General features: G+C 43.9%; 1 protein-coding gene across 1 annotated transcript in view; it reads left to right on the top strand.

The window, feature by feature from the left end:
• Positions 1 to 1302: 1302 nt before the first annotated feature.
• Positions 1303 to 13041, top strand: part of PRKCG (protein kinase C gamma) — a gene marked incomplete at both ends in the record, with an annotated part of 50186 nt that continues 38447 nt past the window's right edge. The window contains one exon of the mRNA XM_083376730.1: positions 1303 to 1469. Within this exon, the coding sequence (XP_083232856.1) occupies positions 1303 to 1469 (167 nt within the window). The remainder of the gene's footprint in view (positions 1470 to 13041) is intronic.

Consider the following 13041-nt stretch of genomic DNA (forward strand, 5'->3'; position numbering starts at 1 on the left):
GGGTGGGACACAGTGATCAGGTCAGTCCTGTGTAAGGAAGGGCTGACAGGAAAGGGGTGAAGACCCAAGATTCTCCGGTGCTCTAGGGGCTGATCCGAGATTCTCTTCTGAAGGGTGAGGAGCAGGAGTCAGCCTTACAGGTTGGGACAACTGTATAAGATCCAGCAGGGATTCTCCCGTGGGATTATATATATCCATTTCTTCAGCCCTGCGGCCAAAGTTATTCATTAATAAGGCCCAAAGAGCGCCCTGCCAAAGGGCAGGCTGGCTTCCACATTTGTCACCAGGAACTCTGAACTCAAAAACAGGGATCAGGAGATGGGGATGGATCCAGGAGTCCAACTTCTCCATTCATCAGATTCACCCCACCACCACCACCACCTGCCACATCATTCATCCAGGAAGAGGCCCGGGGAGCAAATTCAGAACTTCCTGACCCACAACACCCCATTTCCTTGCTCAGTCTGTCCTAATTCTGCTTCTTCTGCAACCCCATCTTCTTCTTCTTCTTCTCAACCACGTTGCTTTAGACCAGGGGTCTTCAAACTTGGCCCTTTGATGACTTCCCACAAGTCATCAGAGGGCCAAGTTTGAAGATTCCTGCTTTAGACCCACCTATTGACTTGTCTTACAACGTGCCTTGAAGAGATGGGCTTTGCTTTGGGTGGGTGGCTGGGTTAGGTAGGTGGGATCACTGAACAGGAGAAGGCTGGGAACCTGGATTCTCTAAGGAGATATGGTGCAATTAAAAAGGAATTTAGAAAGAGGGGTGTGTGTGTGTTGTGTGTGTTGTGTGTGTGTCCTGCTGGCTCCTTGGAGAAAGGCAACCGTTATGCTTTCTCTTTAAACTCTTAACTCCTCCTTCCCAGCCTCAGGCCCCCCCTTCCCCCCCCCCCCAAACCTCCCTGAGCAAGAGAGGCAGATCAGTCACAACCTGTTTCTCTCGCGCGCCTTCCTCTGCTGCTCCGTATCTTCCTCCGTTTTCTCCTCTCCCTTCTTCTCTTTTCCTTCCCTTTGCTCCGTTCCCCACTTCCTTGCTCTTCTATCCAAACTGCTCTCTTCCTCTCCCATCCCTCCCTCGGCATCGCTGGATTTTTCCCTCCATCCTTTCTGCTAGCCCCTTTCTTTGCAAACTCTCTTCTCTCTCTCTCTCTCTCGACCAAGCATCCCTTCATCTTCCGTCCGTCCTCTTTCCCTGCCCTTCATCGACCCCCATCTCCCGCTCCCATTTCCCTCCTCTCTTTCCCCGGCAGCCCTTCGTCTTTGTGGGTCAGGGCACCGGGGCTTCCCCCAGGGGGCAGCATGGCGCTCCTGAGCTCCCCCACCGAGACCGAGTGCTTAACCAAGCCGCTTTTCTGCCGCAAGGGGGCGCTCCGTCAGAAGGTCATCCACGAGGTGAAGAGCCACAAGTTTACCGCCCGCTTCTTCAAACAGCCCACTTTCTGCAGCCATTGCACAGACTTCATCTGGTGAGAGAAACCTCAGCCCCTAACTAACCCCTCCTTCCCCATTTGCCTTGACCCCCCCCCTCTGGACCCTTTCCTGCTACCCAGCTCAGATGTTACCACCCTGTGATGGTTTGGGGCGTTATTGCTTTGCCCCAAAGCTGTATTTTTAAAAATTCCGTCCAGGTGCTGGAAAAATGCAGAACTGAGCAATAGATGCAGAATTTAGTAGGCTGTTATTATTTATAGATTTATTTTTAGTGGCATAGATGTGCCTTCCTGTGCAGATCATCAGTTTCAGTTAAAAGCCTGAAGATGCAAGAAAATGCAGAATTTGGTCAGGTCACAGATTTTACTGCTCTTTGCTGGAGAATTTCTAAAATGTCAGCCCAGAAGGATTTTCTTTTCTGTCCATGTTGAATTAACCAGTGGTTTCTATGAGTGCTTCCAATTACACAGGTCCTAGCACTCTTAGCCAAAATATGTTGAATGGTGATACCACCTTGCCATCTTTACAAGATTTTCTGTAGGGATAATGGATAATATAGAAAAACATGAGAGACTGACACGAGGAAAAAAGCCTCCTTATCTGCGTTGTAAAATTCTATAAGTAAGGCAAGATGTTTACACTTAAGGTACACTTTGCTGATAAAGGAACTTTCTGTGTTAATGTGTTGCCTTTAATGATCTTGTCAAGCCCCAACGAATGGCTTCATGCATGTATGAACCCTTCCTTCCTTCCTTCCTTCCTTCCTCTATGTTTTTCTGTAGCTCCATAGATTTTTGAGGTGCAACCTGATAGTTTAAAATCTATAACTCTGCTGCTCTAATTCTACCACTTTGCCTCTTCAGGCTTCTGTTCTTCAAACATAATTCCGTATTTCTATTACAGTCCACATTTGTTCTTCAAACATAATTCCATATTTCCATTTCTGTCCCAATCCACAATTCTGCTTCATTGACTCAATAATCCTATTTAACTGTTCTTTATTCTGATAGTCCTCTAAACCTTGTGACACATTTGGCCCTCTTTCTCTCCTATAAGCAATCCGGCCTGGTCTGATGGGTTTGGGGTTGGGTTTTTAATATGGCTTTAACTATTGTATATATCGGGCATAAATTATTTAATTGTTTTTTAACTTTTGTACTTTGTTTTTTAATATTTATTGCCCTGTACACCGCCCTGAGTCCATCGGGAGAAGGGCGGTATAAAAAATTAATAAATATAATAAATATAAATATAATTTGTGGTCCTATGTAATTGTAGTTGATCCCATCCATAAATTCATCTTAAGGAATGAGTTAGGTATGTCCTCGGCTTCAGTCAGAGTTCTGCTTTCTGGAAATTCTGTAACAGACCTGGAAAGTATACCATGCTATGTTATCATAGACAAGTTAATTTGTTTAAGAGGCTTGGCTCTGGATACTTCATCTTATTGAAGTTCTAGATATTTCTGGTTATTTTTTTGTGCTCAGAATGCTATCTTCCATTTTATCCCTCCATTTTATCCCACGGTATGTGTGTGTGTGTGTGTGTGTGTGTGTGTGTGTGTGTACACACACACACACACACACACACACACACAGAGCATATTTCTAGAGCTAAAAAGAACACAAGTAAGGCCATGAGACTGATATGTTTCTAACTTGTCATCTGATGAGCTACAGATGCATTAACTGCTTTCATGGAGAAGATCAAACGGGATCTCAAGAGGCTTTTTGAGAGTGTGGGCACCTTACCATTGAAAAAAAAATCATGTACAATGAACCTCCTATGTTGTCAGGACCCACCCCAAACCACGTCTTAGGAAGCCAAATCTTAGTCCAAAAGGAATCTTTACTATGACATGCTTGGTTGTAGGAATACAAGACAGGACTTAATATTGTTCTACAAACTAAACCCTTAGTTCCCGGTTCAACCCCCCCTTAACCCCATTTGGTCAGTCCCCCATCATTTGCCTTGTATCATCTCTCTCGTGGGAAAAAGGAACTTAGGATCTTTTATGTTTATTGCTCTCTTCCGTGACACAAGCCAGATGCTCCTACCCTAACCCCCCCTTTTGTTCCCCCAGTTCAAAAGGCTTCTCTTTTTCTTGAAATGCCTAATACAGTCTCAATACACATTCGTTCCCTCCTCCTCGGGAGATGGCAGAATCCATGGAATAATGTTTTAAACATACATTTATGAATATGATATAAATGGATTCTGACATATGTATTAAATAGGGAGGTAGAAGATGGGTCCTTCCTTTCTGATGATCTGTATATATTCCATTCCTACATGGCAATTCCAGCATTCAAAGTGGGTGTGGCAGATAAAATAAGAAGATTGCAGTATTCGAAGAACAGTGTGGCCTGATTATACCTCACTCCATGGGGTATCCCTTGTACAGTGTATCTGCACTGGGAAATTAATTCTAGCAAGTAGCATGTCCTTGAATTCTCTCTCTCCCCCCCCCCCCCCACAGCCAACCCCCAGTCTCCAGCAAATAGTGACAACCTTCACAAATGTTTTATTTCCTCGGCTGATAATGGATGAGATCTTGAAATGTAGGAACAGCCAATAGGTGGGTGCCATTGTCCATTGTCGGTAAGGTTGGCAGGATAAATCAGAAAGACTGAATTGGTACCCTCAAGAGAAGGAGCACGGGAGTGGGATTCTCACTTAAATGTCAGAAATTATTATCTAATTGATAAACCTCCCCATCCTCTCTTTCATCACGTTTCAAAGCAAGGAACATCCTTAGTATGATCATCACTTCTCTAGCTCTATTAACTTCAGCAATCCAAAGACCTTTTCTTAAATGATATAGCTTGTTTTGTTTGATGCCTCTTGAGAGCCCGAACTATCTCCGGATCATTGGTTTGGTACCACCTCCCGTTGTTTCTTCCAGTCAGAACTCTAGAAGGCGCATTTAGTACCCGTCTCCCATTGGGACAAGTAAACCAGGATAGACCAAAATGATTTGGGGCAAAATTAGTTGCTATTCCTTTTTCAAAGGCTCCCTTTGCCATCCCATTCTGCAACAAGCTTTCTCAAGATTTGCAAAAGTCACGATCTGTATAACTGTTGTTTGTTAAATAAACTACATTGGGTAGCCAGTGAATTTGGTGTAGAGGTTGTGTAGTTTGGTGTAGAGGTTGTGGCCTAGAAACCAAGGAGACATTGAGTTCTAATCCCTCTTTAGGCATGAAAACTGGCTGGGTGAATTTGGACCAATCATCAGAAGATGGTGAATTATAGTCACCCCCTCTTAGAAATCAAAGCCAGCTTGTTGACTTTGGGCCAGTCTCTCTCTCTCTATATATATCTCTATCTCTATATCTATATCTATATATATGTTGTTGTTGTTGTTAGTTGCGAAGTCGTGTCCGACCCATCGCGACCCCATGGACAACGTTCCTCCAGGCCTTCTTGTCCTCTACCATCTTCTGGAGTCCATTTAAGCTCAAGCCTACTGCTTCAGTGACTCCATCCAGCCACCTCATTCTCTGTCGTCCCCTTCTTCTATTGCCCTCAATCTTTCCCAGCGTTAGGCTCTTCTCCAGTGAGTCCTTCCTTCTCATTAGGTGGCCAAAGTCTTTGAGTTTTAGCTTCAGGATCTGGCCTTCTAAAGAGTAGTCAGGGTTGATCTCCTCTAGGACTGACCGGTTTGATCGCCTTGCAGTCCAAGGGACTCGCAGGAGTCTTCTCCAGCACCATAGCTCAAAGGCTTCAATTCTTTGGCACTCAGCCTTTCTTATGGTCCAGCTTTCACTGCTTTCATATGTGTGTGTGTGTGTGTGTGTGTGTGTGTGTGTGTGTGTGTGTATGTATGTATGTATTGCCCATATTTGCTGCCTTGAGTTATTTGTAAAAGTAATGAAGACAAGATAAAAAATTAAAATAAATTAATTAAAATAGAAAAAAGCACAGCAAGACTATGTAAACTAGGCTACCTTACCCTTGCTCAGTTTTTGGTAGAAAGCTGAAAATGTTTGGCTCTGCTGATGACTCGCTCTTATTTCACAGATACCCAGGGCTTTTTTTCTCATAGAACACCCAGAACGGAGTTCCGGCATGTTTTTTGGATGGAACCTTGTAGGGTAGGCAAGGCAGGTTGTATGACATGTGTGAGTTCCGGCACCTTTTTCTTTTACAAAAAAAGCACTGCAGATACCTATAATCATTTTTTTTATTTAAATGAAAGCAGTATTGGAGGCTAAGAATGTCAGTGGAGAGGGTGTATGTGTGAGGGAGTGAGAGAAGTATAGTGTGTGTGTGAGAAAAAGGAGAGAGAGAGAATATAAATATATACATCTTAACTCTTTTCATTGTAGAAGTTTTTTTTTCCCCCGCAGCTAATTTCTCCAGCAATATTTCTCATTTTGTGGGGATGCAAAAAATAGAGGCCTTGTCCACTCTATTGGCTGAAGTCATTTTAGGGCTGAAATGCAATCTTTTTCTCTCCCTTCCCCCATTAAAGCTACTACTGTACCCATATTGTTGCTTGACCCAGAGAGCAAACTTACCAGTTCATCATATGAGTGCTTACACATTTTATCTTGCAAAGCCAGAAGCAGCTATGTCCATAGATTGCATCTGTTTTTGTTTCCCCAACCTAGATCTAAATCTCTCCTTTTGCCTATCAGTTGCCGCAATTTACTCAAACTTGTGAACACAGATCCTATCCTACTGTAGATCTTTGACATCCTGTCCTGAGCAGACTTCATACGGCATCTCTTTTCTGTTTCTCTAATGCCAGTGTTTCCCAGCCGTGGCAACTTGAAGATGTGTGGACTTCATCTCCCAGAATTCCCCAGCCAGCCATGTTGTTGAAGTTCACACATCTTCAAGTTGCCACGGTTGGAAAACACTGGCATTAGAGAAACAGAAAAGAGATGCCGTATGAAGTCTGCTCAGGACAGGATGTCAAAGATGTTCTGAGGTTCTGCTTTCTAGCCGAATGACATCTGAACAGGGTCAGTGCAGAGTATATTTTATGATGGCTACTTCTGGGATTCTTTATGTGGCTGGTTCCACAGCTCAGCAAGTGACAATGAAGCAATAATAAAGAGGACTGGCCCGATGTGGTGGGGAAAAGTTTGGTGGTTCAGGCAAAAGCTTTGAGAGAAAGACAGCTGCATGGCAGGAAGCAGCATCGAGTTAGTGTCAGGCCCTTGTTAAACTGGGAAGATCTCAAGTGGCAATCACCTGACTCCAGGACTGTCAACCATCATCAATCCATGCTGATTGCCAAATACCTTAATTTTAATCAGGATCGTGGGGATTAATTCGTGACTCCTTGTAGACAGCATAGAAACAAGTCTTTTTAGTGATCAGCTCTGCCAAACTGCCAACATTTTCATTCCAGTTGAAGAGGGACCACTAGGATTTGTGGGACCACTTAAACACCAGTTCTTACCCTCCTATACAGCCATTCCTTAACTTATGATCACAGTTGGTACCTAGAACTTCCATTGCTAAGCTAGGCAGTCATTTAGGTGAGTCATGCCCAATTTTACGACCTTCTTGCTGGGTTTATTAAGCAAATCACCATAGTTATTAAGCGAATCATGCATTCATCAGGGGTATCAAACTCAATTTCGTTCAGGGCCGCATCAGCATTGCGGTTGCCTTCAGGGGGCCAGGTGGGTATGGCCAGGGTGGGCGTGGCCTACTGGGTGGGCGTGGCTGGAGTGCGTATGGCCTATTGGGTGGGCATGGTCAGCTCTACATCGTTCGCATCAAGGGTGCCTATGGGTGCCTGGGCAGAAATGGGACAGATCTGAGGGTCTCTGGCAGAAGGAGATGGGATTGGGGCAAGTGCCAAGGCATGGTCCACTGGAGAAGCCTCACTGTTCCTCTCAGGCCATGAGGGGGGGGGGCTGGACGGTGGCACGGAGGTCAAATCCCCAGCCAAGCCCTCAAGCACCCGCTGCACTAAGCCCAGCCCCACTTTCCCAAGGGGGCACCCAGCTGCGCTTACCTCCTCCTCAAGGCTGCTGCTGCTGTGCTTGCTCTCCTTAGCCAGGTTGCCCATGATGGGTACGAGGGCAAAGTCAAGAGGGAGACCCACTCCCTCTCCATGTGAGGAGACCTGGCTTTGTATCCAAAGCTTCCTTAGCAATAGGATGGGAGACCCTGCAGGATAGGCCAGGAGGAGGGGGCAAGGGGATGGTGAAAGGGCAGCAGAGAAGGACTAAGGCAGGACTTCCCTCAGTCCTTCCCTCTCCTTCCTTCCTTCCTTCCTGCCTAAGAGTGGTGGGAAAATATTTGAGATGAGGGAGGAAGAAAAACAGGCAAGAAACACAGCTGGGGAAGTGTCATCCTTTGCGAGGAATGAAGAAATGCACCATCGCCTGGAAGTGGCCAGCACATGGCCCTCACCTACTTCACATATCTGGCTTGGTGGGCTCTCGGGGAGGGGATGCCATGAGCAGCATGAGAGTCGATGTTACCTGCACAATTCTGCCTAGCCCCCAGCCTCCCCAGTTTGGGCAGGCAGCGGAGTGCTCTCCTCACAGTGCTGAGAGGCTGAGCCAGGTGGCATGAATCTGAAGAGAAGCACAACGCTGCCCAGCCCCTAGCCTGCCCGAAGTAGGCAGAGCCATGTGCTGGCCACTTCCACGCAATGGTGCATTTCTTCATTCCTCACAAAGGGTGATACCTCCCCAGCGTGCGCCCAGGGGGCGGGGCCAATGCAGCACGGGCTGGTTCCTCGCTGTTTCCAGACAGCTTTGTGGAGCTAAGACTGAATGCATTTCAGCATAGATGGCCACCACGAAATTGTACATTGGCTCCCGGTCGGCCTGGGCCAGGGCCAAGGCAGCAGGGGCTGTTCCCTCACTGTTTCCAGGATGGGTTCGCGGGCCACATGAAACTACTTTGCGGGCCTTGTGTTTGACATGTCTGCATTAAGTGAATCAGGCTTCCACCATTGACTTTGCTTGTTAGAAGCCAACTGGGAAGATCTCAAATGGCAATCACGTGACTCCGGGGCTGTCAACTGTCATCAATCTACGCTGATAGTCAAATATATTAATTTTAATCATAAGGTCATGGGGATGCTGCAAGGATTGTAATTGCAAAGGCTGGTTGTATGTCTCTCTTTTTCAGTGCTGTCATAACTTCAAACAATTGCTAAATGAATGGTTGTAAGTTGAGGTCTACCCGTAACCCAAATTTGGTGCTCAAATGGATCTGTAGTACATATATAAATCCTTTATAGCTTGAAACTCAGGTAAATATAATGAAAAGGGAGGGGATTCTGAAAACCTGAAACAGGGAAGCAAGCAAGGATGACTCAATACCGTAGTCTGCAGCAAAGAAGATATGAAATGTCAGGTTGCAGTCTTCCATACTTTCAGGAAAAGTTGGCGGAGTAGATTTGGAGGAAAATAGCACAGCAGTGAACTTCAAAAGAATGGATTTATAAAGGCATGAGAAAACAAAAATATTTCAGTTGGCAGCACCTGCACGTAGGGAAAAACCTGGCCATCGTCTTCCCAAAAAGTGGAAGTCTAAGTGGAAATTTACCACTGCTTGTACTTATTTAAGGCATGTATAGTTTGCTCTTTTGCTGGTGAGACGATTAATAGAAACAGGATAGTTCCTGCCCTTGTCTTGACAAGCCCCGAAAGACATAGCAGAAATGGAAAAGGTGATGGGGAATGAAAAAGGGCCCGAAAATCCACTTTTTAATTGCATCAGTTGCTAATAATGACTACTTGTAATATTGGGAGAAGTTATTAGTGTTCATCTCACAAACAGCTATAATGGAAACCAGCAAAATTGCTGGTTTCTTTGCTGCTTGGTGACAGAGGGAGACGAATCAGAGCTCAGCGAAAGTGCTTGGCTTCTGAGCAGGGCTGTCGGTCTCTCTGCCTCCCTCTGTGCAGCCTTGCAACATATTCTCGCATAGTTAACCAGCCTAAAAGATGAAATACGCATGAGGGAATTCGGTTATTGACTTTAAAGTGTAGCTGGAAGGGCCTCTAGTTTAGAAGTGTATTTTAACACGCAAGCACTGCCTTCAGACTCTGTTAAAATTGTCACGGTTGGCAGCCAAATAAATAGGTATCTGTGCATGCTCATCCATCTATTTAAATATATCTCCCTCCAACTTTTCTTTTTCTTCTTACAAGCTGCTAGAAAAAAATAATAAACCACAGGCTATTCTTCTAGCTTTAACAGCAGCTTTATCTTCAGATTAAAGCTGGTGAAAAAAACACTAAAGGTGGAGAGATAAATTATCACCTTGCTTTAAAGTAAGTTCTGCGTAAATAAAACAGGAGCAATGCAAACTACAAACCACACGGGTGCATGCAGGCATGCAGGATGTGCCAGTTTATTTTGGCATCACCTTTTAAAAGCATGCAGGCCCAAGCAAAAAAATAAGCCTCTAAGTGAGTCAAACATCTGGCTGTTATACTGATTAGCATGACAAAAAAAAGCTGCTCCACCTACTCACACATACAGCCCGAATGCTTATGTCTTGCTATTCTAAAAAAGCAAAGATTTGTACAATCTGGAAAAAAAAGCCAGAGAAAAGAAAAACGTTGCCTTTTCTTTAGTATCTCTTTAGGTTACTGAACAGGTAATGTAAAAGGAAGCTTGAAGGAAGACCTAGTTAAGTTTTAAAATTGTGTATCCCTCCCCTCAGTAAGCTATAGGCAGCTCCTGAAATCACATCCATGTAGCAGACTCTTCCTTATGTAAACCAAACCAAACCATCTTTTTGATTAAATAATTGTTCTGTGTCCTTTATCTTTAAAGAACAGAATATATACTGAGTCCCTATATACAGCTCCACAGGGGCAGTTTCATTCTAAAATGCAGCTGCTAAGGAGAGAATGGGAAATGGGAAATGTTCACTCCACTTGAAATGTGGAGTGTATTTCACATTTACTCCACATTTGCAAAAACCCACATCTTGCAACCCCAGGCAGAATAGGAGATATTATAAAAGCTGTGGATGTTTTTTTTAATCGATTGCAATACTGTAGTGCTGCAACTACAGATTCCTGTTGTTGTTTGCTTTTAAATCAGATTTGCAGTTTGCAAATGTACAGAAGCCTTCATTTTTTTAAAAAAGCAATTAATACCAAAATAAATGTATAAGTAACACTTCTCTATTCAATAATCTCTTAAAGGAAGCAGTGTACATAACTATCCCATCATTCTCTTAGGGATTTGCCCATTTATCAATTTGACATCCTGGTTTAACCACATTGTTGAACAAATTGTGGCTTAATTCACTTATGCTTAGACATACACCATGGATTAGAAACTGCAATAGCATCTTTTCACATTGTGTTAATCCCAAACCAAATAATTTCATTATAGCTCAACTCAATATGTGAACTAGCTGTTACTTTCCATTGTTTGGCGGACACCTCCATCTATATGAAACTAGCCTTGGGATAGCTGTTAAAGAGATCAGACCCATTCCTGGATTTTTTTTTTCCTGCCAGTCAAATGTCATTTTTCACTCCATTCTTATTCCTCTAACTCTCATGCCTGAAACCAATAAGTTCAATGTATAATTGCTTAGTTTTGCAACGCTTTAGAAAATTCCCTGGTTTGATTTTCTCTGCTTATAAAAGTAGTGTATCTGGCATACATGAAGGCTGTGACTGGGTGGAAGAACTTTCATAACATCAGCCAGAGAGAAAATAGATCTTTGAGTGGGAAAACATTGTTAGGAGGGCTGGGTGAAGTGGAGTGCACTGTCTGCAATATGTTTTTAGTGACTAATAAACCAGTGGATCATAACCCAATAATAATGTTTTTTAAATGTATTACAGCCACCCACCCCAATGGGCAGCTTACAAATACAGTACAATAAAATATTTTCAGTGTTTTTTAAACTTGGCAACTTCAAGAGGTATAGACTTCAACTCCAAGAATTCTGGGAGTTGGAAGTCCACATCTGAAAGTTGAAAAAATATTGGAACATGCAACCTTAGAGACACCACAGACAAAAATAATCAAACACCAACAAACCAACCAAGCCAAGGGCCCTACATATATTCAGCCTTAGGCCTGAGACCAAAGTCGGATCTTAAATGCTTTTTGGAAATCTAAGATTGCTGTCTGTATCAGGGTAGGGCATCTTGTCCCCAACATCATCTGTGACAGAGATTTCTTAGGAAAGAAAGGAGGTTTAGTGTAGAGTTTGCTGTGGAATTCTTTATTATTGTAAAATGTGTGGTGGAATAGTAGTAGCAATAATTTTCATATAATTTGTGCTAAGACAATGTTTCTCAACCTGAACAACATTAAGATGCATGGATTTCAACTTCCCAGAATTCCCATGCTGCCTGGGGAATTCTGGGAGTTGAAGCCCACACATCTTAACATTGCCAAGGTTGAGAAACACTGCCCTAGTCCAGTGGTAGGCAAAACCTTGGCTGTTTTATGACTTGTGGACTTCAACTCCCAGAATTCCTGAGCCAGCCATGCTGAGGAGAAATGGAGAGATTTCCAAGCTGAGCCATGCTGGTTCAGGAATTCTGGGAGTTGAAGTCCACGAGTCATAAAAGAGCCAAGGTTGCCTACCCATGCCCTAGGGTATCACGCCATTCTAAACTATAAAAACATACATGATAAGATAGAAAAATGTGGGTTAGATAGCATCACCACCAGATGGATTCGTAGCTGGCTGACAGGCCGTACTCAGCGTGTGGTCCTCAGTGGAACTGCATCTACATGGAAGGAAGTGTGTAGTGGGGTGCCCCAGGGCTCTGTTCTCGGCCCAGTGCTCTTCAATATTTTCATTAACGATTTGGATGAGGGAATAGATGGGGAACTCATCAAATTTGCAGACGACACCAAGCTGGCAGGAATAGCCAATACTCCAGAAGATAGGCTTAAAGTACAGGAGGATCTGGATAGACTCGAACACTGGGTGCTATCTAACAAAATGAAATTCAATGGTGAAAAAAGTAAGGTTCTACATTTAGGCAGGAAAAATCAAATGCACAGGTATAGTATAGGTGGTACTACCTTGCTCAATAGTAGTAACTGTGAGAGGAATCTCGGAGTCCTAGTAGACAATCACTTCAGTATGAGCCAGCAGTGTGCTGCAGCTACCAAAAAAGCCAACACAGTGCTAGGCTGCATTAACAGACGGATAGAATCAAGATCAAGTGAAGTACTAATACCACTTTACAATGCTTTGGTAAGGCCACACCTGGAATACTGCATCCAGTTTTGGTCACCACGATGTAAAAAAGATGTCGAGACTCCAGAAAGGGTACAGAGAACAAAGATGATTGGGGGACTGGAGGCTAAAACATATAGGGAACGGTTGCTGGAATTGGGTATGTGTAGTTTAACGAAGAGAAGGGTGAGGGGTGACATGATAGCAGTGTTCCAGTATCTCAGGGGCTGCCACAAAGAAGAGGGAGTCAAGTTATTCTCCAAAGCTCCTGAAAGCAGGATAAGAAGCAATGGATGGAAACTAGTCAAGGAGAGAAGCAACCTAGAACTAAGGAGAAACTTCCTGACAGTTAGAACAATTAACCAGTGGAACAACCTGCCTCCAGAAGTGGTGAATGCTCCAACACTGGAAGTTTTCAAGAAGAGACTGGACAGCCATTTGCCTGAAAT

Source organism: Vipera ursinii, assembly GCF_947247035.1.
Source record: "Vipera ursinii genome assembly, chromosome: Z".
NCBI lineage: Eukaryota > Metazoa > Chordata > Lepidosauria > Squamata > Viperidae > Vipera > Vipera ursinii.